At 40.2% G+C, this 27,494-nt stretch overlaps 1 protein-coding gene across 5 annotated transcripts; it reads left to right on the forward strand.

Annotated features, from left to right (window-relative positions):
- The first annotated feature begins 66 nt into the window (after positions 1-66).
- Positions 67-27,230, forward strand: LOC135170054 (zinc finger protein ZFP2-like). Of its 5 annotated transcripts, none has more exons than XM_064135556.1 (5): positions 67-199; positions 1,733-1,903; positions 1,986-2,289; positions 2,444-2,612; positions 25,122-27,230. In XM_064135556.1, exons 1-5 carry the CDS (start codon positions 68-70, stop codon positions 26,839-26,841), a joined length of 2,496 nt encoding a protein of 831 aa, XP_063991626.1. In that variant the 5' UTR covers position 67; the 3' UTR covers positions 26,842-27,230. The 5 variants fall into 5 exon arrangements, with proteins under 5 accessions (XP_063991626.1, XP_063991629.1, XP_063991630.1 ...); XM_064135559.1 differs by lacking the exon at positions 25,122-27,230 and adding an exon at positions 21,891-23,581; XM_064135560.1 differs by lacking the exon at positions 25,122-27,230 and adding an exon at positions 16,825-18,381.
- The last annotated feature ends 264 nt before the right edge of the window (positions 27,231-27,494 follow it).

Here is a 27,494-nt window from a genome sequence, read left to right on the forward strand (position 1 = left end):
CAAACGTACGCGTCCAAACGGGCGCGGTCTCAGCCAACCCAAAACTGGCGTTAAATATCGATAAAAAATGTCATCCTACGATTGTATGGAGTTGTGCCGTTTGTGTCTCGTTAAGGATCGTGTATCCGTGCCAATATTCGAGGGTGAGGGCGATGTGCGACAGATTTTTCTGAAAATTGCTGCCTGTCTACCGGTCAAGGTAAGCCAAACTACGCCATAACTCGCCATTTCTCACCGGCGGCCATCTTGATACTGTTGTTGTGCCGTTGGGTATTCGTGAGGCTCACGCGGGCACCTAAAACTGAGGGAAATTTTGAAAATATAAATTTGCGAATGGCAAAAAAGATGGAATGAAATTTTTTTAGAATTTCCAGAGAATTTTTTTTTAGCATTTCCGGTCTCATTGGAGACGCCAAATGAACATTTTTTGCCGCGCTTTTATTTCTCATTTGTTTCCACATGCCAGTCGTTCCTGGACATGAATATTTTTTATGGGAAAATTCGTCACGGATTTTTAACCATTTGTCTAGTTTATTTATTCAGAGAAATCTTAATTGTTATGGAGTTTTTTTTTTTTCCGGCTCTTAAAATATTTAAATGGACGCTTTTTTGGTACTGCAGGTACTTCCTGATTTTGTATTATTTAAAATTCTTTTTTAATCAATTTATTAAACACAAAATATTAAATTATTTTTATTTTGTTAAAAAATAAGCTTTTTCGATATTTACAAAGAGCCCGGCGTTTTTCGTTTGCTTACTTTAAAGATATTCGGCAATAAACTTTTTATAGAGTAGTGGTTGTATAATTACTTTTTTCAAACCTCATCTTCTCGTGAAAGAATTTAATTGTTTGGACAGTTCTTTGCACACTTCACATCAGTGGGCGTTGAAATTTCCGGTGAATAGGCTTCAAGATTATCTGTAACCCAAAAAAAAACAATCCCGTCATTTGGCTGCAACACGTGATGATGATAAATATTAAAACATCTGAAATAAGGCTCAAATAATATTATACATACTAAAAATCCATCTAAATATAATGTCAATCGACAAAAACTGATGTTAGAAATTAGAAAATAGTATTTTTTTAATAGTATTATTCAATTACTCTGATGTGATGTTGATATTTTTTTTTGCAACATTAATTGCGTGTTTGAAATCTTTTTTATTGTAACGAAAGGCATGAAAAATAATTTTTTCCCATCAAAAAATGTCTATCTTTGAATTGCTGTTGAGATATTGCAATAATAATAAAATTTGTTTGAGTCAATTATTCACATACTAATGATCTGTGCAAATTCTTTCCGATCGATTCCATCCCTCAACTTTCTAGTCGCCGAAAAACTTTTGGACATTTGTGACAAAAGTTTAATGAAAGTTTTTGTTTCAAATTTCGAAAAAGCGAATACGAATGAAAATAAAGAATCAAGTACTGAATTAAATAAGAAAAAATTGTACCATTTCTTGGAATTATTGATGAATAATACAACCACTCTTCCATTGTCCTGACAGTTATTAATCTTAGCAGATAAACTCATTAGATGTTGCTAAACTTTCCTCTATTTTTCATCTCTCTAGACCTTTCACCACCCAAGATTTAATAGATAAAAGGTTTCATTCCTTTTATTGTAAAGATATTTATAATATTTGATCATCCTCTTCCCTCCCCCTAGGATATTTTTGATAACAACCAACAAATAGACAACAATGACCCATTGTTTCGATATTACAGGTAGGAAGGGATGACAAGTTGCCGAAGAAGATATGCGACGACTGTGTGTACAAAGTAGAATTACTTTACGACTTTTGGAATACAACAGCTAATGCTGAAAAACAGTTACTACAATGGTTAGGGGAAGATGGAGAGGACAAACAGGGTTACGTTTCAAGTGTAATGAATTCAGTGAGTAAACATTATCAATCAAATTAGGATAATTAGATCGAATGGATGAATAAAAATTGTGGAATTAATGGAATACCCACAGGAACTGATGAAGCAAGAGACTGTAGAGAACAGACTGGATAGCTCAGTGATGCAGACCGAGGAGCATCAAAATAACATGAACATGAATATGATGGACCAAATGGGACTGACAATGCCAATGATCATGTCCACAGACCAGCAACAAATCACCTCAGTACCTATGGCATCAAGTGGAAATAATATTCAAGTTGTTGCTGGTACAAGTTCACAATCATCTAGGGGAAGAAAGAGTGGAAATAATGAGGATGATGAGGAGGAGAGCGAGGACGAGGAGAATTCGGAAGACGAGTGTGATAATGATGGAGGTAAATTGACTCAAATTTTTTTTTTTCCATTGGAAAAATGAATTCCGGAACCATAACGTAGTTCTCATTAATTCATGATTATTGATGAATAGCATCATTGGACAATTGAATATTCATTTAATTGAGATACTCAAATGGTTAAAAACGATTCTAGGAATCAATGTTAAAGAAGAAACACCAGAGTCTGGTAGAAATGTCGAGCCATCGTTCGTCAACGTATCGATACCCTGCGAAGAGGCTGGTCCGTCTGGTGTTCAGCAACAGAAAATCACTGATATGCCTGAAATGGTCATGGCCCCATCAGAAGGCGATCCCAAGTCTGGGTGAGTTTCACACTTGATTTTATAAAAATTAAAATTCAGGGCCAAAGATGCTGTTGTGGTGATCACAAACAATTTAACATTACACCGTTTCCTTTCTCAACTCGATTGAATTTATAAACCTGGACTCATGGAATTGTCATGAATATTTCCTAGGACATTGAGAAAATTTTAAGAAATGTCATTAGAAATTCGTGATTTATGGCTAAAGTAAGTTGAGGAAATTTTCTCTTTCTATCGCTCAAAAATTGTGCTTTCATAGACCTCGCAAGTAACTAAAAAAATCCCCTGCTTTACAATTACGAGCCAATGGTCCAGGAAATTTCATATTTTTCATAACAAGGAATCTTTCACGCGGTTTTGTTTATCCCACCTCCCTCACCCATTTTGCTCACCTCTCCCCCTTTATATCTGCCCTCAATTTGAAGATTTCCACTTCTGTCGACGTGGAATACGGAAAGGTAAGTGTTCACACACCCCACAAACATCTTTGGCCCCCAGTTCTCCAGCAATTTGCCTGTCATTCAATGCCTCCACAACTTGCCAACCACTACGAATGGAAAAAAAGAACTCAACTCTCCCTCGTATTTCTAAAATATGCAAATTGCTGGGTAGACCATAAATATTATATGTGTATCAAGAACAGTGGCATGTGCCTGAAAACGTTCAAATCAACAATCATCCTTCTCATTGTTTCGAAACGAAACTAAAATCTATGATAAATGACAAAGTTCGACGACAAATTTACGAGCCTTTTACATACAATCATTGTTCTGCAAACAATCAGTCAGAAGGTGTATTCATTCAATATAACAGTCATTTGGACGTTTGTTGGTTTATATTTAATGTCTGGTGAGCAGAAAAATTTTCATATCACAAAATGTGAGATAAAAATTTCTCACAATTCCGAATTTTTTCATTGCCAAATATGTGAATCAAATTTTTCTGTTCACTGAAATGTTTCATGTGTCGATATAATATTCCCACGCTTACGTGAAGGCACTAATGCCGCACCCGGCCAGAGTTGGTCGGACAATACCACTGACGATCGATAGGTCGTGAAGAATTTCGTTCAGAAACCAATGTTTTTTTTTTTAAACACCCGTACGGTTCATTCGGTTGGCCAAGGAATCACTGACCTCCATCCACTGACATAATAAATTGCCTCAAAATATAACTGACTATTCAATGATAATAGTCAAGGACACAACCCTTTGTCAAGACAATAATAACTTGAGATTAGCGTTAAGAAATCGTGATCATTGACGATGAATCGAGAAGAAAATGATCACGGTGGAGTCGAGTGTTACAAAAGGACTTTAGGATCATCAGAATACGAAAATATCACGATATTCAATAGTAATCCACCAGGAACACGAAGAGGATGCCGATTATCTTTGATAGAAAAACAAAGGCGAGTATTTTATTTTCTTAAAAAACAATATTAAACATTTCAATTAAGAATATTTTCCAATTTTGATTGTCTATTCCCATCAGTGCGCCTGCGCATTATTTGATTTTTTTTTACTGTGGGTTTTTTTGATTTACGTTTTTTGCGAATTATTCTTGAAATTGAATTTACGATACGCCCATGTCCTTCGAGTGCCAAGTGAGACGGGGCTCGTAAAGGGTACGTTCTTTGTATTTTATTTTGGCAAACCGGTTTTCAAGCGCAGCGCACGAACCTTGACTCAATCGTTTGCGGTCTATTTAGGCTCACGTGCTGCTGCTGCTGCTGCCTCGCTGTTTATGCCTCGGCAAATCCTTCTCCTTCGTGGAGAGAAGGAGAATTTTACTCTGCGAACGCTGAGGAACATTTTCCCAACGTTAATCGCCGCATTTTGCGCTTTTGTCTCCACGTTTTTACGATAATTACTCGGCATGCTCTTTTACGCGCCAGTAATTTGACGGAATTCGAAGAATTGCTGTTTGCAATTTTTTTGGTTTCCATTTCCGACGGTGAATATTGCTGACTGAATTGTTCCAAGCGTTTGGAAATTTTTATCGCGGATTTTTACACTGAAATTTCGACGATTTTCATCGGCAATTAATTGAAGAATTACAGAAAATTTGTAATTTTCCTACCATAAATGCCCTTCAATATTACGCCTGAAAATGGCTCAACTATCCATGAATTTTCCATTTTTTTCTAATAGTGCAGCTTTAAAATTGGTATTAATTAAGAAAGTGAATGGAGAAGGAGGTTCTCGAAGACCCAACTGCACCAGACACCCAGGAGACTTCGGTTTAATTAAAAAAGGTGAGAAACTGATTATTAAATTCAAAACTCTTACTTCAACCCATGAATAATCAACTATTGATATTTTTTATTGAATCCGCGTGATATTAACAGACGACGGTCATGAGCAATGCATAGCACCTAGCACGACCACAAGACATCACAAAAAGACCTATAACAAAGAAAAAAACACCGCCTGTCACTGAATCGTCAAGCTGGTGTATCCAAGTGAATGATCTCCCCAGAAACTCACAAAACTCGGTTCTCGTACACTGTTGAAAAATTTTGTCTAAAATTTCAAAATTCTGCTCCAACTATCCCGAGAAAATTAATAAAGATCAGAAAATTTAAGTTAAAACCTATTGTCGAGCCTTCAAATCAAAGGAAAATCATTAGTAAAAAATTAAACACTCATTGAAGGCAGGAAAAAGGTTCTAATCTCCACGAATATGTCACTAATTGTCAAGAATGTTCTGTGAAATTTCGAATTTCTTGATGTGTTTCCAACTGAAGTCTCTCAAAACTTAACTCCTGAAGTTGATATCAACAAAAAGAAAAAATTCCCCACAAGTCAATATTTTTCAATCAGTGTACCCCGCAGACAAGCCAGTGTCCACAGGTATTTTATCGAATTACAGGGAAGGCGAGTCATTCGGTGGATTATCAGGCATGCTACGTCAGATCCTCTCCCCATCCCCCGAAACTGGTGACGGTTCATTCGCTGGTTATTGCAGCTTGATCCAGCCAGGAATATACAACAGTTACCCCAGCATGCTGTCCCCAACGATCCAACACATCGTCCCTACATCCTCCTCATACCATCCACACTCAGCCTCCCTTATCTCCCTCGAGCAGCCGACCCTAGATCACCTGGAGATACACGTTGAGACACATCAGTGTCCAAACTGTGGCCTGGATTTTCGTAGTGTTCCAAAGCTCAATTATCACATAAGAATGTGCCACCAGGTTATTCCCAAACAAGAGCCCAATCAGATGAAATACACGTGCACATACTGTGGACGTGTATTTCCCTGTCTCAGTCACCTTCGAATGCACGAGGTTACCCACACAAATCCCCAACAGATACAGCAGAACAACGTTCTTGTGAACAATGTCCAGATGATGCAGAATGATCAGAATGATCAGCCATTTCGTTGTGACAAGTGTCAAGCGACATTTAGATACAGAACATTACTCGATCGTCACAAGAAGATGCACACTAATAGTCAGGACAAGCCTTACGTGTGTCCACGTTGTCCAATGAGATTTGAAACAAGAACTCTTTACAATCATCACGCCAAAACCCATAAACCGGTGAATGCCACCGTTGGGTCAATTAACTCAGTTCAACCATCAATTGCTGGTACACAGATGGACAAACCTCTTGATCCACCTGTTTCCTATCCCTGTGACTCCTGCACCAAGCAATTCCTCACTATTGAGTCTCTTACCAGTCACAAGGCTGTTCACAGGTCTAGGCCATTGGTTTGTGATGTTTGTGGAAAAGGTTTCACACATCGTAAGTACTACGTTGTACATCAGCGAATTCATACTGGGGAGAGGCCCTATCTGTGTGCAATGTGTGGTAAATCATTCACACAAGCGTCAACACTCACTGTACATCGACGCTATCACACGGGGGAACGACCTTATACCTGCACACTGTGCGGAAAGGGATTTGTTACACGTACTATTATGCTCAATCATATGAAGAAACATTGAGGGGGTTGAGGAGAGGTTCAATGTGATGATGGAACTAGCGAAAAATTTCGGATTTCATTTTCAAACTACTCGAATTCGATGATTTGTTTTTTTCTTAAATTATCAGAAATTTTCGGATGGAAATTTTGGGGGATATTTTACTACGTAAATTCGTGGGCACTTTGAGAAACCGGAATATTATTGGCCGAGTGATAATATGGTCTAATTAATTAATTGACAAGGAAGCGACGTGGGGAAATAATCAGCAAAGAAATAAAAAATGGAAGGAATTTTTCGCAGAGTAAAATCTTTAGTTTCAGATTCACGATTTCGATGATTTGTTTTTTTGGTGGAGTCAATGTCACGTGATCGCTGTGATAATTGTTAAATATAGATTGGAGGTGGATATCTGGCGAAAGTGGTGAGGTCTGTAGTAAATTACTGAGTTTTTTAATAACTTTTGAGAAAATATGCCTTCATAAATTCATTATTATCTCAATGTTCAATAAGAACGATTGCTTTAATTTTACTTGGGACATTCGCTACATTTATTTTAATCCAATTTGATGTCAAAAATCCTCGGACAAACGATTTTCACTACTCAGTTTCAATTATCATATTAATGGTTAATGAATAAAATTAAACTCTGATTACTTTTCAAATCAACAAGAACACGAATTCATTTTTCATTATGCTATTAATGTTTATTAAAACAGAGAATAAAATTGGTTGTTAATTTCTTCTGCCATCATGATAATGTCTTCAATTTTTATTACTTGAATTATTGTCCTCGTTAAAGCATACGGTGTCACAATTATATCAACAGGTTAGTGAAAATATTGCCCGTCAACAGCATCCACTATTCGCTGAATTAAAGTATCAGTTAATAAAAAAATGGTAAAGTTTCGAATACGATAAATCATCGATGCACTATTGCAGTAATTGAAATTCCGAGTTAGTCATTAATAATGTAATGAAAAATATGTTCTCGTTATTCATTAATCAACAAATATGTAATTTTTGTGAAAATATCGATCTGTGCTGGATGTTAACAAAGATTGTTGGAAGAATCTCAATGAATATATAATTAGAAATACTAGGAGCTCAATAATCGAGTTGCCAAAATTGGCAGTAGCCGCAATAAAATAACTTATTCATAATAATGTGATAATTTTACTGCAATTTTATGAAACTCGGTGTATAACGTATTCAATTATAATTAATGTTGATATTTGATGTAAATTTATCGTGAACGTAACTTATCGGCTCGTTCTCAATTCTCTCTTGCTCATTAAATAATTGACAGAAGAAAAAGCTCAATAAAGTAACGAAAAAAAAAAGTTGGAAAAAAACTCATTCATTTTCATTTCTTCAGGCATTTTGCTTTTCAGTTGTGTTCTGCCAATGCTGACGAAGGTAAGAGACCACAATTTTCAGGATCCCCTGGACTATTTATCACAACAAAATGACGTCGATTGATTGTACAAATTGGGGAGAGAACGTCGAGTTCTCGAATTTTCAGGAAAATTTTTAATTTCAGCCAATTTTTTTTTTCTCGTTATTTCTGGACTATAAGACGATAACTCCTTCTGTTTGAACTTAATTTCAGGGCAAATTGAGGGGAACTGAATACAGGACAGATATAATTATTAAATTGCCCCTCCCCCTATCGATCATGATTCGCGTCACAGGACAGATGTTACCGTTCCCCTGAGTATTATTTTATTCTTTTTATCCACCTATTTTACCTGTGAAAGAGAGTGCGCGCCTGCGTGTGTTGTATTTTCAACCTCCTTGTGGAATCGATTTTCCCCTCGTGGCTTTACGTAGTCACAACTGTACAAAACTAGACGAACTTGGATAGCACGAGAAAACGGTCAATGACTTCAGCCAACTTTCCCCATAATCCACACGTATTGAAATAATTATTCGTAGAATTATTAAAAAATCCTGCCTCGAGTTACCACAATAGTCAGCTCGAAAAAACCGATGTCCATTGAAAGAAAAAAAAAAATGAGAGAAATCGTTCAAATAAAGAGGAGTTAGAATTAAAACAAATTAATCAATGGGAAAAAATTCAGACAAATTGTATTGATCCCCTATTGTCTCTTATTTCCAGATATTATGTATCAAAACTTGCGATGCTATCGCAGGATGACTGCAACGTCGGTGAAATGAAGGTATTAGTGGATGGAGATACTGAACTAGTACTGAGTGAAACACTCCAAGTGAAAAATGACGAAAGCCTAGAGGATATATTACCGAGTCAAATAGTCCAATGTGCCCTGTGTGGAGACGGTTTCATGAATGAAAATGAATTGGCATTGCACATAAAAACTCACGAGTCCCTTCAATCCCAGACAGACGACAATCAGGAGCTGATTGACAACGACATCGAGGATGAAAAAATAGTCTACGTGTGTGAGCACTGCGGCAGGAGTTTTACGACAACAGGAATGCTGCGTAAACACCAGCAACAGATGCATTCACAGACATCTGAGAAAATTCATACGTGCGAAATGTGTGGATATAGCTCTGTCCACAAGCAGAATGTCATTAATCACATGAGAAGGCACAATCAGGAGTACAAGTATTGCTGTGAAATATGTGGAGCTGGATTTTATGCTAGAAATATTTATCTCGAGCACCAGTTAATTCACTCCAGGGAGAAGCCATTCCAGTGTGAAATATGCAATGCCACCTTCAGGTATCGTCAGGGCTTGAGGCTTCATGCCAAGCTCCATCAACCTGACTATGTACCACCCCAGAAGAAACATCTGTGCGAACTGTGCAACAAACGTTTCTCCAGAAAGCAGGTGCTTCTTGTTCACATGAGAACTCATGGAGGTGGTGGACCACAAAATGAGTATGTCTGTCACATATGTGGAAAGGCTGTGTCCAGCAAAACTTATCTGACTGTTCACGTGAGAAAGCACACGGGGGAGAAGCCTCATGTCTGTGATCTCTGTGGTAAGGGCTTCATATCTCAGAATTACCTGAGTGTTCACAGGCGTACGCACACTGGCGAACGACCACATCAGTGCACACACTGCGAGAAGAGATTCACCCAGAGAACTACTCTTGTGGTTCATCTGAGGGGACACACTGGGGATCGACCCTATCCCTGCACCTTCTGTCAGAAGTCATTTGCCTCGAAGACCATGCTTAATAGTCATCTGAAGACTCATGCCAAACAGAATGCCAGGGCACAGCAGGAACAGCTGCTGAAGGAGGAACACCTGCAGGACGGCTTTCAACATCTCCAGGAGACGCCCAATGATCATCTCACCCTTGAGGAACTTCAGTCGGAAGAAATTGTGGATGAATTGCAGGAACAGGCGCACACGACTGTCCTTGAAAATGTCGCGGTTTTACTTCCTGGTTAGGAGGTGTTTGGATGTGACTGATTGATGTACGCACGTGAGCATTCACGGGGGTGGAGAGTTTTATTTATTTTTACGACAAAGTGCGCACAGGTGCTTGCTTGGGAGATACCGTCCGTCGTTTTTGAGCTGTTGAAGGGAAATTCAGCCCGACAAAGAATTTTTTTCACGAATTCATTTTTTTTATATCCGGGACATTTATGCATTATATTTTTTAAAAGTGTTTGGAACTTTCTTTAAAAACTATTTTTCTGGGAGGAATTTCCCGTATTATTGTGATCCGATTGTTCTACGATCGAGGGAAATGCATTTTATATTTTCAGCGTCATCTGACGAAAACGTTCTCAAATTTAAACAGAAAATAAATTTTTTATTTTCTTTTTTTCAAGTCAAAATAAACAAAAAAAGGCTCCTGTCGATTCATTCCCCTCAACTGACAAATATTTTCTCATCAAGACCGATAGTAGTTTGATTAAATCTAGAGCAGCTTCAGTATTTTTCTCATTTATATTCATTTATATTCTGTTGAATAATAAAATCATCTCGTGCACAAGAATGCCTGCCTACTAGAATAATTGAATGTTAAACGTAGTCAGTGTGTGTAAATAAAAAATATCGATAATAATGATGGAGAATAAAACTGTGCCTTAGTTAAACGTGATTACGATAATGCGTAAGAATGAGCAGATGAACTTAATTAGCTAAAACATTCAATCGTGATTTAGGCATTTGCGCCTGGGTGCATTTTATCTCGAATTTATTCGTTTATTTAGGAAATTTGTAGAGCAGTTCATACATGAAACCTCATCCATTGGGTGAGGGAACATTCCATGGAGGAGATTGATCGCATACTTCTGTATCGAATACGTTTTCGTGTTACTGCGAAGGCAACTCTAATCGCATAAGTGCAATTGTCTAGGATAGTTTTTCAGATTAATGATAAGAGATGATGCACCAATAACTTTCATGAATTTTTTTTATCAATGAGTTGAGATGAGAGAATTTTGAATAATTTTTCACAGACACTGCATTTCCTCGACAAAATGATCATTGGACAGTTTTTTATGAATATCCCTGGGGTCATGGAATATACAATTTTTTTTACTCTTTATTGCTGAAAATAAAAATTTCCATAATTTCATTGAGGGCAAAGCGGAAGAATGTTCCGCCAATTTTTGTAGCGACCAAAAAAATTATAAATTGACAATAAAAGAAATTACTCGGAATTCGAAGGTCTCGAACCTGGAAGATCCATATGAAAATAAGGAGAAGACTTTACATCAAGATCGATTTAGTTTCTACGTCACAAGATCATCATCACTATTTCATTTAGGCATTAATTCATTTTCAGTGATGATTGAACAACGAAAATGAAAAAAAATGTCTCTACTCGTGTAGAATTATTACATAGCGAAAAATGAATTTTTTGTAACAACTAAATCTATATTTACAACATAAATTTTACTCCCAGGACAGTCGTCAAATGATCAACACTACATTTTATTTTTTAACCGATGATAAAACTTTTTTCTCTCACTGTATCAATTATATTTGCGGGCAAAGCGTTGAATAAGTTGATAAATAAAGGGATTTAATCGTGTTGAAACAGTCATTTTGTCCTGAAAATGCTGTGTCAGTGTCAAAGCATCTTAAAAATAATTAATACTGAATGATATTGACCAGAGTAACAACTGTAATGAATTTCTCAAAAGAATTGTGATGATTCTATTCTGTTAATTATTTTAATGCTTGAGAGCTTATGAAGGTGGAGAATAAAAACGCCAGAATTAATGCTGAAATTCGAGAGTTGATTATTCAGTAAATCCTGCACATCTACTCTGAACTGATGTACTCCCGTCCCAAGGGCCTTTTCAATCTCCCACCTTCAGGAATTCTCAGACGAGCTACGAAACTTCATCAGATTTCTATGTAAAGTAATTTTGAATAAAATACATTATATACTTTTCAATAAATCTATCTCTAATATCATTATCCCAATCCACTCAACCTCTCGAACTGACAAGAGACGAACCAAAACCAAAACCGAGTAATCAAAAATACGAACAACAAAGAGTTTCAACAATGAAAACAGAGAAAATTTTTTAAATTTCAGATCCCGAATAAAAGACCAGAAAGTATCACACTCAGAAGACAGTAATCGTGAATTAAAAGTAATGAAAGTAGCTGCTGAGGTACCAAAATCCCAACTGCCGATTCCAAAGCTCCAGCCATTGACACAAAACCCCCAGTCACAGACTCAATATTTTCAGCTGTTGATTCTGAATCCCCACGTGCTCTTTCGGCAATCTCAGCAAAAGCTCAACCAGTCCCAACAACCGATTGAAGTACCTCAATCAGATATTAAAAATCCCCAAGGGATTCCAAAGCCCCAGCAAGCGATTTTAAGGGTCCAACCAAGGCTTCCAAAGCCCGAGCTACCAGTACGTCAACCAGATATTAAAAATCCTCAAGGGATTCCAAAGCCCCAGCAAGCGATTTTAAGGGTCCAACCAAGGCTTCCAAAGCCCGAGCTACCAGTACCTCAACCAGATATTAAAAATCCCCAAGGGATTCCAAAGCCCCAGCAAGCGATTTTAAGGGTCCAACCAAGGCTTCCAAAGCCCGAGCTACCAGTACCTCAACCAGATATTAAAAATCCTCAAGGGATTCCAAAGCCCCAGCAAGCGATTTTAAGGGTCCAACCAAGGCTTCCAAAGCCCGAGCTACCACTTCCAAAACTCGTAAAAATTCGCAAACCAAGACCTCACACCCCATCGCCCGATAATCGTGAAGATAACAGATGTACAATCTCCGATAAAACATTAAAAAAAAGTGTGTGCCCTAAGCGTCACCTGGCAAGACACACATCATCATTGACATGCGACATATGTAAGAAAAAACTGCCCTCCAAATATTATCTAGAGCTACACGTGCGCAGGCATAACAAAGATTACACCTGTTTTTGCCCAATTTGCAATAAAGGTTTCTACATAAAGACCACCATGGAGTACCACAAGTCTAAGCACTCTGATGAGAAGCCATTTCAGTGTGAAATTTGTAAAAAGGCCTTTGGGAATAAAGTTTATCTCGGTAGGCACATGGCTATTCACAAACCACCTCATGTCGATGCGAAAATCACGTGTAGTATTTGCGATTACTCGACAAATCGCAGTCTATATTATAGAAGACATATGCGAACGCACACCGGAGAGAACAAGAAGCCGTGTAAATTTTGTGGCAAATTGATAACCAGGAGCTACATGCCGGTACACATTAGAACTCACACAGGGGAGAAAAATGAAATGTGCGAATTTTGTGGGAAAACCTTTAACTCCAAAGCGTATCTATTGGCCCACAGGAGAACTCACACAGGGGAAAAGCCTTTTGAGTGTAAAGTGTGTAACAAGAGGTTCACACAACGGGAATCAGTGACTGTTCATATGAAGATTCATCAACGAAAGAACAATCAGAAGCATGAATGACAAGCTTTGGAATGTTATTTTGATTATAATTACTTGTTTCAATGCAAAATAAAAGTGTTCTGTTTTCAATTGGGATTGAACTATATTACTTATTGTTGAGTTAATGAGTTATTTCACGTGTGAAATATTTATTTCTGAGTTCGGTGGCAAATTTACAAGGCACACGACAGAAAAAGTGGAAATCTGTGAATTTCTGGAAATGTGTGAGAACCTTATCCACTAAAAATGTCTGGTAAGTCACACGAACACGAGATTTTAATTGGAAAATACGTGACAAGAAGTTTAATCTGAAAGACCTGACAAACGACGATTATGTAGTGTGACAATTTAATTTAATGGAAGAATAACCTCCGACAGAAGGCATTCTAATTGCCATTTTACTAACAATTACATGTGCCGAATGAAAAATAAATGCGTTATACTGTTCAAACGTTTAAATTCCATTCTCTCCCGATCACTGAGTTCCAGAAATAACCGAAGAGACAAAAATCCCATAATCCCACAACACTAGGTAATAACTCGAAAATTGAATACAACAAGGTCCCCAGATTTCCCCTATAATTCACGAAATTTATCATTTCCAGATGCCTACGAGAGGAGGACCTAATATACTCTCAACCCGAGTCATTAAACGTAGAATACCAGTTGTACACGATAGAAACAGACGCCGAAGACACTGAGCTTTACGAAATTATTCAAAATAACGAGGATATAGACTTGACCGAAGCCTGCGTCCTTGATCCAGGCTCCTCTGAGTCCCAAGCACCACCGAGGCCCCTGGAGCCTTCCCCGAGACCCCGAATAATAACGTACGAGTGCCCGAGCTGCTCCAAAAAATTTCGAAAAAGGCAGCAGTACTCTAGGCACATGAAAACTCATGACGCATCCTCGGGAGGTGCTTGCCCTCAATGCGGCCGTCACTTTCCGGATGACGAGAAGCTCCAGAAGCACATGATCAAGGCTCACCAGAACGACAGGCCCTTCCCCTGTCAGCTCTGTGGAAAAGCCTTCAAGACTGAAGAATTCCTGAAGGTCCACACGAAACAACACAACAAGAGATTCACCTGCGACATTTGCGGAATATCAAAGGTCTCAGGTTATGACCTGCGTCTGCACAAGAAGAGGCACAATCAGGAGTACACGACATTCTGTGGTATATGCCACAAAGGTTTCTACACGAATCAAACCCTGGAGAGGCACGTGTTAACTCACACTGGGGAAAAGCCATTTATCTGTAAAATTTGTAACAGTGCTTATGCCAGTGCAGCTTATCTCAGTACTCACGTTAAATCCCACTGGATTCAAAGGGAAAAGCACAAATGCAATGTTTGTGATTTCGAGAGCCATTGGAAGGCTGCACTCAAGGTCCACATGAGGATACACACCGGGGACAATCAGTACACCTGTGACACCTGTGGAAAGTCAGTCTCCAGTAAAACTTATCTCAGAATTCATATGAGAATTCATACAGGAGAAAAACCTCATGTTTGTGAGATTTGTGGAAGAGCTTTCAGTGTTAAGAAGTACTTGATGGTTCACCTGAGGACACACACTGGTGAGAAACCGTACGAGTGTCGTGTATGTCAGAAGAGGTTCTCGCAGCAGGGGAGTTTAAATTCACACGTGAAGTTGCATAATGAAAGGATTTAGGGGAATTACATTATAAGCTTTCTGGTGATATTGTGGTCGATTCGTTGGTGATATTCACCAATTATTTAACATTACCATGAGGATTACACTAGTGCTGGTTAAATGTCTGTAAATATTCAGTGTGTATTTTTTACTTGGTATTAATAAATATGTACATTGAAATCTACACCGAATTTGTTGAATTGAATGCGATAATTTCACCGATTTGTGAGAGTTGAAGAGGTTGGTTGATCGAAGAGGAAGGTACGTATGACGTGAGTTGGTCCCCTGGCACATTAGAAAGAAAATAGAATGAAAAAAAAATCTACCAAGACGTAAAATGGACCATTAATCATCAATAGCTCGTGATTGGCGAGGAATCAATTTTTTTTTCATTTCAAAGGCTGTTTTTCAGGTTTAAAAATTACTCAATCGATTGAATGGATCATTTAGGTCCATTTTACTTCATAAACTTGGAATTCCCTACAGCAATAATTTTCACCAGGGCCTTTCATTTTTTTTTTCCAGACAAGTCTCCCCCCAGTTGCTCTCTCCGCCAAAGACCACCACCCCACCCCCACCATCGAGCACATACATCTGCAGAATCTGCGACAAAAACTTCAAAACGAAAAACCTGTTAGATGGACATCAAGTTGCCCACAGCGATGCACGTCCCTATCACTGTGATATCTGCAACAAGTCCTTCAAACGTACAAACACCCTGGCTGTTCATCGCAGAATTCACACACGAGAGCGCAATTTCGTGTGTGATGTGTGTGGTCGTGCATTCACGCAAACATCACAACTTGCGACACATCAAAGACGTCACTTTGACAAGTACATGTGCCACTGTGAACAGTGTGGAAAGGGTTTTTTCACCAACGCTGAATTGCACGGACACATGAACATAAAGCATGGAGCAAAGGAGCACGTGTGTCACTCGTGTGAAAAATCATTTCCAAATAATCACACACTAGCACGCCACCTCAAGATTCACGATCCCAACTTCAAGCCCATCAGGCATCAGTGTGAATTTTGTGGAAAAATATTTGCATATAAAAATTCACTAGTGGTTCACGTTAAATCACACACCGGGGAGAACAAATACGATTGCCATCTCTGCGGGAAGTCAGTGTCCTCGCGAGGATCTCTCCAGGATCATCTGAGACTCCACGGGGGTGAAAAATCACTCGTCTGCGATGTTTGTGGGAAAGCCTTTCATAAGAAGACAACCCTCATCGTTCACAAGAGAACACACACTGGGGAGAAACCCTACACCTGTGATAATTGTGGAAAGTGTTTTACCCAGCATTCGACCCTCGTCATTCACAAACGATATCACACTGGACAACGACCCTATCAGTGTGTCATATGTGAAAAGAGTTTTGTGTCAAAAGCTCTGTTGAATGCGCACGGTAGAGTACACAACAGTGCCGTAGCTCATGGAGATTGAAGCGATGAATTTTGTACTGCATAAAATGAATATATTTTTATAAAAATGTTATCGAACTAATTAGACTATATTTTCATACCTGAAGGCATGAATTTCGGCGGAGAGTGAAGTGAAATCTGATAATTTGTATTTTTTAGAATAAATACCATGATTTCTAAGGGCAAAGCAAGATAATTAACCCATTTTTTAAACATCCTCGAGAAGACCATTAACGCAATCCTGTATTTTTCCAGGCAAAGTCCCAGGAACTTAAGTCCACTAAGTCTCAAACCTATCAAAATCGTGAAGAGACTCGTCTAAACTCCTAACCCTGTAATTTTACTTTCAGATACCTGCAGGTGAACCTAGCTCCATCGTGTGATTCACCCGAGGGACGTCCCTCGACCCCTCCCAGCAATAATCATCCAGGAGACCCCATAAAGACTGAGGAGTTTCAATGCCAAGAGGACATGCCTCTGGCGTATCACTGTCAGCCATGTGGTGTTTTTTTTCCCTCCCAAAATCTCCTGGAGACCCACAATCTGGAGCACAAGCCCAAACGTAAAAATACATGCGACACCTGCGGACGAGTATTTCGCACTGCCATGACTCTTCGAAAGCACATGAAGAAGCACACGATGAAGAAATCAAAGTCACAGACCCCGAGAAAGGAGAAAAGCGATGTTGAATTGGAGTGTGACACATGCAAAAAGACATTTCGCCACAAGAGCAACTTCCAGAAGCACCTTTTGAGGCACACAACTGGAGATTTGTCTTGCAAACACTGTGACAAAAAGTTCAGACTCTACAGGGACGTCACGAGACACGAGAAGACTCATTTTTTCCCCAGTTACATGTGCAAAGAGTGTGATTATGAGACAACAGTACTGGCTGCATTGAGCATCCACATGTCTCGACATACAGACAAGGCTGATCTTCCGTTCAAGTGTCATGAGTGTGACAAAAGATTCCGTAAAGCCATTGACCTGCAGGAGCACTATAACATTCATTCGGGTGACAAACCGTTCCTTTGTCAGGTCTGTGGAAGTGCCTTCTACCTCAAGCGACAGCTCTCCGCCCACTGCAGGAGAAATCATCCTGAGATAAAGGCGAATAAAGTCACCAGCACTGCCTGTGATATATGTGGAAGAGTCCTAGCAACGAAGAGATCCCTCTTCAGGCACAAGGAGAGCCACAACCCGACGAAGCTGTATCTCTGTGACTTCTGTGGGAAGAGCCTCAGCTCAGCTGAACACCTGAAGAAACACAGGAGAATTCACACTGGAGAGAAACCCTATGTGTGTGATATTTGTGGAAAGGGTTTCACTGATTCGGAGAATCTCAGGATGCACAGAAGGGTGCACACAGGGGAGAAACCCTACAAGTGTGATCAATGCCCCAAGGCCTTCTCCCAGAGGAGCACTCTGACGATACACAGGAGGGGACACACTGGGGAACGTCCATATGTCTGTCAAATCTGCCACAGGGGATTCTCTTGTCAGGGAAATCTCACTGCTCATCAGAAGAGTACTTGCGTTTAAAGTGTAAAATTAAAACGGAATTGATTTCCGTAATTCAGTGCACGCAATTATTTAAATGTTTGTTGGAACGATTATTTGTGGAAGTGATAGTGTTGAATTATTCTCAAGACTGTTGAGACAATTTTTATTGAAATTGTTGATCGTTCATCTCTGTTCTGTTCTAGTTGTTTCAACTGTTGGGGAATGAAGAGATAAGTGTCTTTAATGTTTATGATTTTCATTACATTATTCATGAAATATCAATGCTATCAGTCACAGTATCATCTGTTCACTCCTCAACATTGATAATGAGTTGACGGTCAACGCCATCGCATAACAATGTATTCATACAAAATACTCCAAATAAACAAATTTTATATATTTGATCACCAGATAAATTCACTGACTCCCCCAGCTCAAGTTACAGCAACTCCCAGCTCTCATCCAGACCCAAAAAAAAGTAGTAAGTAAAGCCTTCTCTAAATACTAAAAGCCACTAAAACCAGGATTAATTATCGTCTTAATTTTCAGCATTTGTTTTTACCAAAGGTAGAAAAAATTCATCAGGTTTCGTTCAAAGTTGTTTCGAAAGTTCTTCCCCGAGTCAAACCCCCCAACCCCCAAACTAACTCTTCAATCCTCCAGTAGCAGATAAAACCCCCTGAAATCACTGAGGTCCTCCTAACCACCGAATATTCTGTTTCAGACACGTAATGTTGGACACAATAGCTCATTCCTCTCCTGCTGAGTACCGAGTGGTTGTGGTATGCAAGCCATCAGGCGAGAAGACAACCTCCCTGATCCTGGGTGACAAAGAAATAGCCCGAAACATCCCCCTGATGTTACCAACAAAAGATCCACTCTGCACTCGTGACCAAATAATGAAGGCAACAGTCGAATGTCACATCTGTCATCGTAAATTTGTTGATCGTGCTGCTGTCGTCAAGCACACATCAACAGCCCACAAATCCGCCTACAAGTGCAAGCACTGTGATACATGTTTCTTCACTCAAACAGCGCTGGATCAGCACATGGCGACCCATAAACATCCCCTGGTATTCCCTTGTCCCCAATGCAAGAAAAAATATAAAAGAAAAGACGGCCTCAATCTCCACATCGTCAGGGCACACAGCAAGATCGAGGCAAAATTCACTTGCGACGATTGTGATAAATCTTTTCAACTGAAAGCTGATTTACTTGCCCACATGAGTCGTGCTCACATGCTCCAGGAGTGCAGATTTTGCCATAAAATTGTCAAAGACTTGAAGACTCACGAGGATGCACACAAAAAGAAAAATGCCGATATCATTGACGAGAATTGTGATCTCTGTGGACAGAGATTCAGATCAAAGGCGAGATACGATACTCACAGGAAAAAACACAAGGACGGAAGAAATCTTGAGTGCAAAGAGTGTGGACTTGTTTTTCCTGGTCATCGTGCCCTTATCAATCACCGTGATAGGGAGCACAGATCAGGAACAACTTGCGAAATATGCAAAAAAGTTTTCTATTCAATTACTAATTATTATCAACATGTTCTGGTTCATGCTGGCATAAAGCCGTACAAGTGTGACGTGTGCTCGGAAAATTTTAGCCAGAGAACGAGTTTGAAGAGACACAGGGAGAGACACGAGGGACCACTTCCTCCATTCGATGAAGTTACCAGGATTGCACATCTTGCAAAGGAATATCTTGATACGTTATAAGTGTTATTGGAGTTAATAAATTGGATGACATTTGACGAGATTCACAAGGTGTGGTTCATTAATTATTTTTCTCTAACGAAACAAGAATGAGATGAAGACTTTGATGGGAATTGTGGAATTTATCGTTTACTTGTCAATCCTCGACGGCTTGAGATGTATCAGTAGATTGGACGTTGGTGTAACTGTCACTGTGATCTTTATAAACCACCTGACAAAGCTCTAATTTCATTGCAGATGCCAGGATGATTGTTTAATCCACGATAACGAGCCTCTCGCGACCAGAATAATTCAGCAGTCACCAAAAACCAAACCGAAGAGGGCTAAGAGAGTCAAGAATATTGTTAAAACAAGCGTCATACGTCTCCCAAGATCTCCAAAGCCGGCAAGGTTACCAGCTCGTGAAATAATTCCAGGTGAAAATGTGTCAGTTAAATCCTACGAGTGTGAATTATGTCCAGCGAGCTTCGACAGACACAGTAGACTGCTGAATCACATGTTCAAACACAGTGATTCACGTCCTCACAAGTGTACGGTGTGCAATAAATCCTTCAAGACCCCCAAGTACCTGATAAGGCACATGGATATCCATCAGGAGCCTGAGGAGCTTTTCAAGTGTGAGGAGTGTGGCTTCTGTGCAAAATCAAAGTCCTATCTGAAGATTCATTTCATCAGGAAGCACACTGAGGACTGGAGCTTCACGTGTAAAGTCTGTGGAAAAATGTTCAAAATCCAGGGGGATTACACTACTCACATGAAGGATCACGATGTTGACTCCTCCATCTGCGACATCTGTGGAAAATCCTACGCCAGCAAGAGTTCACTCTACTTTCACAAGCACTACAAACACAAGACAAGAGTCAAAGAGTTTGAGTGCAGTATCTGCAAGAAGCAGTTCAAGAGTCAGAAGAATTTGGACAGTCATACTGAACTCCACTGGATGACCTTCGTCTGTGAGCACTGTGGCATGAGGTTCAACAGCAAGTATGGACTGACAAAACACCTGAAGACTCATAACAATGACAAACTGTATCTCTGTACAATTTGCAACAAGAGCTTCAGCTGTCTGAGCTCCCAGAAAATTCATCTATTGACTCATGTAGGAGAGAGACCGTACATTTGCGATGTCTGTGGAAAAAGTTTCACTCAACGAACGCCAATGATGCTTCACAGGAGGAAGCATCCTGGTACACATCCTCCTCTGCCACCTGTGAGAATCTCGAGACTCCTCGGAAATATGAGGGGGGCTATTGTGAATAAAAATGACTAACGTGGACGAGTGTGAGACTATTGAAATTTTAATGAAAATATCAGATATATTAATAAATAAATTCTTCAACTACAGTGTTTGAGTCATTGCAGGATCATTAACATGAACTGATCACCTCATTTCGTTAATTTAGGATAGATCCGTCAATGGTTTCGCGTGTTAAGTGATTTTTAATGATTTAATAGTGACTGTGATAAGTTGATGAGGAGAATGAGCCTTTCACGAGAGACAACGTAATTATTATTATTTTTCAAGATTTATTCAGTGTTTCGGTGACTCCGTACGTTCTGAAATAAAATTGTTGTTCTTTTCTACTGAATAAATATAGAAACTTGATTGTTCCATTTGTTTATTGAAAGTTACTACCAATATTGACGTTAATTTGCTTGAATCCCCGATTTTTCAAGGTTGAAATTGTCATCTGATCCTGGAATAAGTGTCAACGGTTTTGCAATAATCAAGCCTTCCAATTAAAATCTCTTACTTTCTCTCTTTTTAGGGAACACACAAGGATAATCTCAGAACAATCTAAAGAAAATATTCAACCTGTCCATGCTTCTGGATATTCTACAAGTGATAAACAAAAAATCGACGAAATGATTGAACAGTGACATTTCCATATGTTGCGATAGAAGAACATATGTTGTAAGCAGTTTCTATTATATTTTAGGATTACATTGAAATATGAGGCAATGTCTCGACAATTCCCTGGGATTTTTTAGAGGAAATGATAGTGAAATTAAAGTGTCCGTGTAATTAAACACTACAGTAGGTAATTAATCCTGATAATCTCCACGCGAGAAGCTTTATCCCGAATGAAATTAGCCATAATTACGATTAATTTTTCCAATGAATTACTGAACTGCGATTTGATGTTTTTTCACTATTAACTAATGAATTATTAAACCAATTTCTGTTATAGATTGCAGCCCCCAGGCGTCTACTTCTGCCGGAAATGCCGGATTGAATTTCCTCTTCAGAGAATGATGAGGCGCCACAGAATATTCCACGTAATAGCTACGAACAAAAAACTCCAGAGAGACCCCTTAACGATGAAAAAACCTACGAGACTGAGAACCCCCGAGAAACCATCAAGAATATCACCCAAAGTTCCTAAGAAAAAAATTCCAAAAGCTCAATTCCCATCATCCTTCAAGCAAGAAGCCCCCGAAGTAATAGAGGAAGAAGCCCTGGAGGAGGAGCTCCTCGAGGAGCTCGAGACTCTCCCGGAGGTCCCTTCACACCCCTCGAAACCCAGCATAGAGGTCTACAGGATCACTCTCCGTCCCAAGAAGCCCACCCCCTCGCCCCTGAAATGCGACATGTGCAGCTACTCGTGTTCCAAACGAAACACCCTCTACGCGCACAAACGAAAACACAACCTGGGGGTTCAACCAGAAGTCTTCTGCTGTGGCGAGTGCCCCTTCAAAACCACGAAGAAGGCCTCCCTCTACTCTCACTTATGGAAGAAGCACAAGGACCCGAAGGAAAAGGAGCCTGAACTCTTCTCCTGCAGTCAATGTGATTACAAAAACAAAAGTAAATACGAACTGAAGGTGCACATAACTAGAAAACACACCGACGACTACAAATTTTCGTGCGAAACATGTGGTAAAAAATTCAAAGTGAAAGGGGACCTGACAAATCACGTACGATTCAATCACAAAGAGCAGCCGGTGATCTGCGATGTCTGCGGTAAAACCTGTCTCAACAGTAATTCTCTCTACGTTCACCAAAAATTTGCACATTACAAGGCCAAATACGAGTGTCCAATCTGCAAACGACGAATGGTAAGTCAGGAGAATCTCGACGAGCACATACTACGACAACACGAGAAGATGGAGAACGTCGTCTGCGAGGAGTGTGGAAAGTCTTTTTCAAGAAATAGTAGACTTAAGGTCCACATGAGAATTCACACTGGGGACAGACCGTACACTTGTCATGTTTGTAATAAGGCTTTTGCCAGGAGAACAGCGTTGAAGCAACACCTGTTGATTCACACAGGAGTGAGACCATACGTCTGTGATATCTGTGGAAAGGCTTTCACACAAAAGCCAGGGCTTATCAGCCACAGAAAGTCACATCCTGGGACACATCCACCATTACCCAGAGTTCCCATTGACCACATATTGAATGGTGTCCTCAATAACTGAGATTATGAATATCCTGGGCCAATAGAATTGCCATAATCTTCCAATTATCCCTGTTAATTTTGTTATCAAACTTGGATTCACAAAATTATTGATTCTGTTGTAAACAACAGTCGGCGCTCTGTCTCCATAATAATTCCCTTCGCCCTAATTGCGAGGGTACTCTACGGTGACATGCTCCGAGAGTACATGAAGAGGGAGAATGTTGTCTGGAAAGGCTTTCTCCAGGAACAGCCGACTTAAAATCCATATGGAGCTTCACACTGGAGACAACCCGTATCCTTGTCATGTTTGTAATAAGGGTTTGCGAGGAGAACAGCGTTGAAGGCACACCTGTTGATTCACACGGGAGTGAGACTGTACGTCTGTGATATCTGTGGAAAGGTTTGCACACAGAAGCCAGGGCTTATCAGCCACAGAAAGTCATATCCTGGGGCACATCGACCGTTACCCAGGCTCTTCATTGATGACATTATCAATCATGTTCTGAATGATTAAGATTATTTGTATGTTGATGCAATAAAATTACTGCAATCTTCCATTTATTCGCATTCCTTTCATTACCCCATTTCATTCTTTTTTTTAATGAATGTGGGTCAAGTGAGATACGACGATGATTCAATATTTCTACGTGCAAAGGTGAACAAGTCTTTTGTACAATTATTGTGAATTTTGATTGTCTTTCGGTTCAACCTAATTACGCGACAATTTCTGTGTTCTAGGAACCGAAGAAAAATAGACGGAAAAAATGTGCCACTGAAGAAGAGGAAAAGATCGCCAACGAAGCCTCCAAAGATCGTGGTGAAGTCGTTGGCGATGGCTCGTAAAAAATTTCAGTCAAAAATATCAACTCCAGATCCTCAACTTCCCCCAGACCTTGAGTCCTGTAAAATCTGTGACTTCAAGTGTAACGACACACTGATCATGTCGACGCACCTCCTGGAGAATCACAGAGACGACGATTTTCCAGATAAAAATCCAGGAACGCCCATAGAGGGTACGAGGAAGTTCAGCTGCAATATGTGTGGCTTGATTTGTGCAAAAAAGGAGACCTTCAATGCTCATTACATTCGAAAGCACACGGAAGTTTATGAATTCAAGTGTGACAAGTGTGAAAAAAAATTCAAGATCAAGGGCGACTTGACGACTCACTTGAAGAGAAGTCACAGTGAGGATCCAGTTGTCTGCGATGTGTGCGGTAAATCCTGCAGGGACAAGCACTCTCTCTACCTCCACCAGAAGTATTCCCATTACAAGGGAAAATTTACATGTGACAGGTGTGGAAAGTGTCTGACGACCGAGGAAAATTTGGCCCATCACCTCAAGTATCAGCACGAGCAGAAGGAGCGAAAGATGTGTGAAGAGTGTGGGAAAACATTTGCCTCAGTGTTTGATCTGAGAAAACACATGAGGACTCATACTGGTGAGAAACCTTACGCCTGCAAGGTTTGCAAAAAGACCTTCGGCAGGCACTCTGGACTCAATCAACATCTTCTCCTGCACACTGGAGAGAAACTTTACGTCTGTGATGTTTGTGGGAGAAATTTTGCCCAAAAGTCTGGCCTTATTGGGCACAGGAAGAAGCACCAGGGTGATTTACCTCCCCTGCCTCATATTCAGATTGATCACATTGTCAAAGCGATGAAGAAAAATTGATAGATCAACTGTATGTCTTGATGATAATGATGATTTTGATTGTCTGTATGATTTTAACTCTCAAAGTGAGTACATTTAGGATCGAGGAAACTTGAGAGCTCACTTGAAGAGAAATAATGCTGGCGATGAAGCAAAATCAACCAATAAAATAATGTGAAATATTGAACGACTAATTTTCTAGGAATAAATGAATTTTCTACCGAAATAAATTTTCTTTTTCCTATGAATGAACTATAAAAATCCTTCTCTAACTCTTCAATTGGCCGTAACCCCACAGATGCACATCGATTTCTATTCCTCATTCCAAAATGCACGAATAAACTAACTGAATCCTTCCTGTTTTCCAGATCACCAGTAAAATGCCGCGATCAGGACGACAACCACGGCCTATTCATCTTCGATCGCGCTTCAGTCGTGATGCGAAAATGGCAGATCCTGGAGTTCGATGGAAAGCCCTACTACGCCTTCGTTCCAGAGAACGAGGAACCCCTAGACCCAGAGGAAATACCCAGCCTTGACGACCCCGAAGATGAGTCTCTCAGTCCCACAAAACTAAAGCTAGAGGTCCTAGAATCAGAGGAAGAAGCTCTGGAGAACGACGAGAGCTTCTACGACTATCAGTTATCCTCTCCCGAGGAGCAAGACCCTGAGGACTCCCCCGACGACGTGAAACCTATCCTCATAAACGGAATAGCAGACTCTGGAAAAACCGAACAGGGGGATTTATATCAGGTAAAAATCGAGGGGAGTGTCATCACGTTGGAGAAGCTAGCGGAGGACGTTCGAGCCTCCAAATCATCAGAGTCAATCCTCCCAGAGCTCGAGGGTGACCAGACAGCAGACGAGGATATCCACCATGACATCTCAGATCACGAGGAGCAGGACCGACTTGAGGAAGACGAGGAGCAACCCCAGGAGGTTCCAAATTACGAGAAGAGGCAGGAACTGGAGGCAATAGAATTCGTGGGAGTTGGCGCTGAGGACGAAGACGAGGAGCAGGTGGACGATGTCGAGGCACTCTCCCAGGAGTCGAATTCCTCCCCTCAAGCACCGCAACCGAAGAAAACGAAATACAGACAGGTGTTGCCCACAAGTTCAGCAATTCTCAAGTGCAAAGTCTGTGGGGAGACATTTGCGTCTGCTATAGCCTTCAGGAAACACGTCGCCTGGACCCACAAGAAAAAAGTATGTATCCAGGAAGATGGGGCCTTCATCTGTGCAGTATGTGACTACAGAACTCTGAAGAAGAGTCTGTTTGCTGCTCATCTTGAGAGGAAGCACGAAACCTGGCCGAGAAAGGGTCAGGGAACTTTGGTGTTTCCCTGTGCTGTCTGTGGCTTTGTCTGCAGGTCGAAGCACTCCCTTCAGTCCCACTTCATCAGGAAGCACACCGACAAATACGAGCATCAATGCAAATTCTGTCCTAAGAAATTCAAGGTCAAGGGAGATTTGACAAATCACGTGAGATTTCATCACAAGGAAAAGCCGATTAACTGCGATGTCTGTGGCAAACTGTGCCAGAATACGGGGTCTCTGTATGTACATCAGAAGTGGGCTCACTACAAGCCCAAGTACGAGTGTCCAATCTGTAAGAGAAGAATGGTCACACAGGAGAACCTCGACCAGCACATGGTGACACAGCACGAAAAGAGAGAGAAGATCGTTTGTGCGGAGTGTGGGAAGACCTTCACGAAGAAGGACTCCTTCAAGAGGCACATGGCTGTGCACACTGGGAGCAAGCCTCATGCCTGTCCAATTTGCGCGAAACCCTTCGCTAGACAATCTCAGTTGAGGCAACATGTCCTCATTCACACGGGAAAGAGGCCCTTTGTATGTGATATTTGTGGAAAGGCATTCACCCAGAAGCCGGGATTAATCTGTCACAGGAAAACACATCCTGGACCTCATCCACCACTTCCTGTTATGCCTATTGCCGATTTGGTAAATGAGTTCACGGCTGAGTACCTTCAGGAGGCCGGCCATGTGGGCCAGGACGAGGACGAGGAGGAGGAGGAAGTCGACGGCGAGGAGGAGGAGGTTGAGCACATCGAGGAGATCAGTGAATAATTAATTAATTCTCACGATGTCGGGAGATGCTAAATTAGTTCGGATAAACTCGGAGGATTGTTCCCTAGTTGTAGATATCTAATACTTCATAAACATCATGAGTTAGATCTTAGTTTATGGCAGAGTACCTTCAGGGGGAGAACAACGAATCATTTTTTATGGGGTTTTTAAGGAGAGATATTGAATTATTTCAATCCCATGATTCACAGAATTATTTCCCAACGGTAGATCTCTGACAGATTCATTGAATCTTATTCATTCAACGATAATGATGTTCTCTTCTCACTAGGTCTAATTATTATTTTTTAAGATTTAATCAAATTCACGATGTCGGATAAGCACTTTGTATAAAGTTTCAAAAGTTTGAAATAAATACTTTTCATGCTGGAGATGGTGTAATTTCCGAAGTATTTTTTTTTTTCATCGTCGAAGGGTCTTTGTTCTCTCCCAGGATTCATAACGAAGTAGATTACCTGGTGAAACTTCTGATACCCGTGATATCGTGGGAAAAAGTGGAATGCTGAGGGGCTGAGTGTTTCCTTGTGCTTTCGGAAGTTGCATTATGTTCCAAGTTCTTCCTGAGAAACAATTGCCACGAAAACAATTATGAAGTTTTAACGAAACGTTAATTGATGCTTTATTTCTCTTGCAAC

The sequence above is a fragment of the Diachasmimorpha longicaudata genome, chromosome 16, assembly GCF_034640455.1.
Source record: "Diachasmimorpha longicaudata isolate KC_UGA_2023 chromosome 16, iyDiaLong2, whole genome shotgun sequence".
Taxonomy (NCBI): Eukaryota; Metazoa; Arthropoda; class Insecta; order Hymenoptera; family Braconidae; genus Diachasmimorpha; species Diachasmimorpha longicaudata.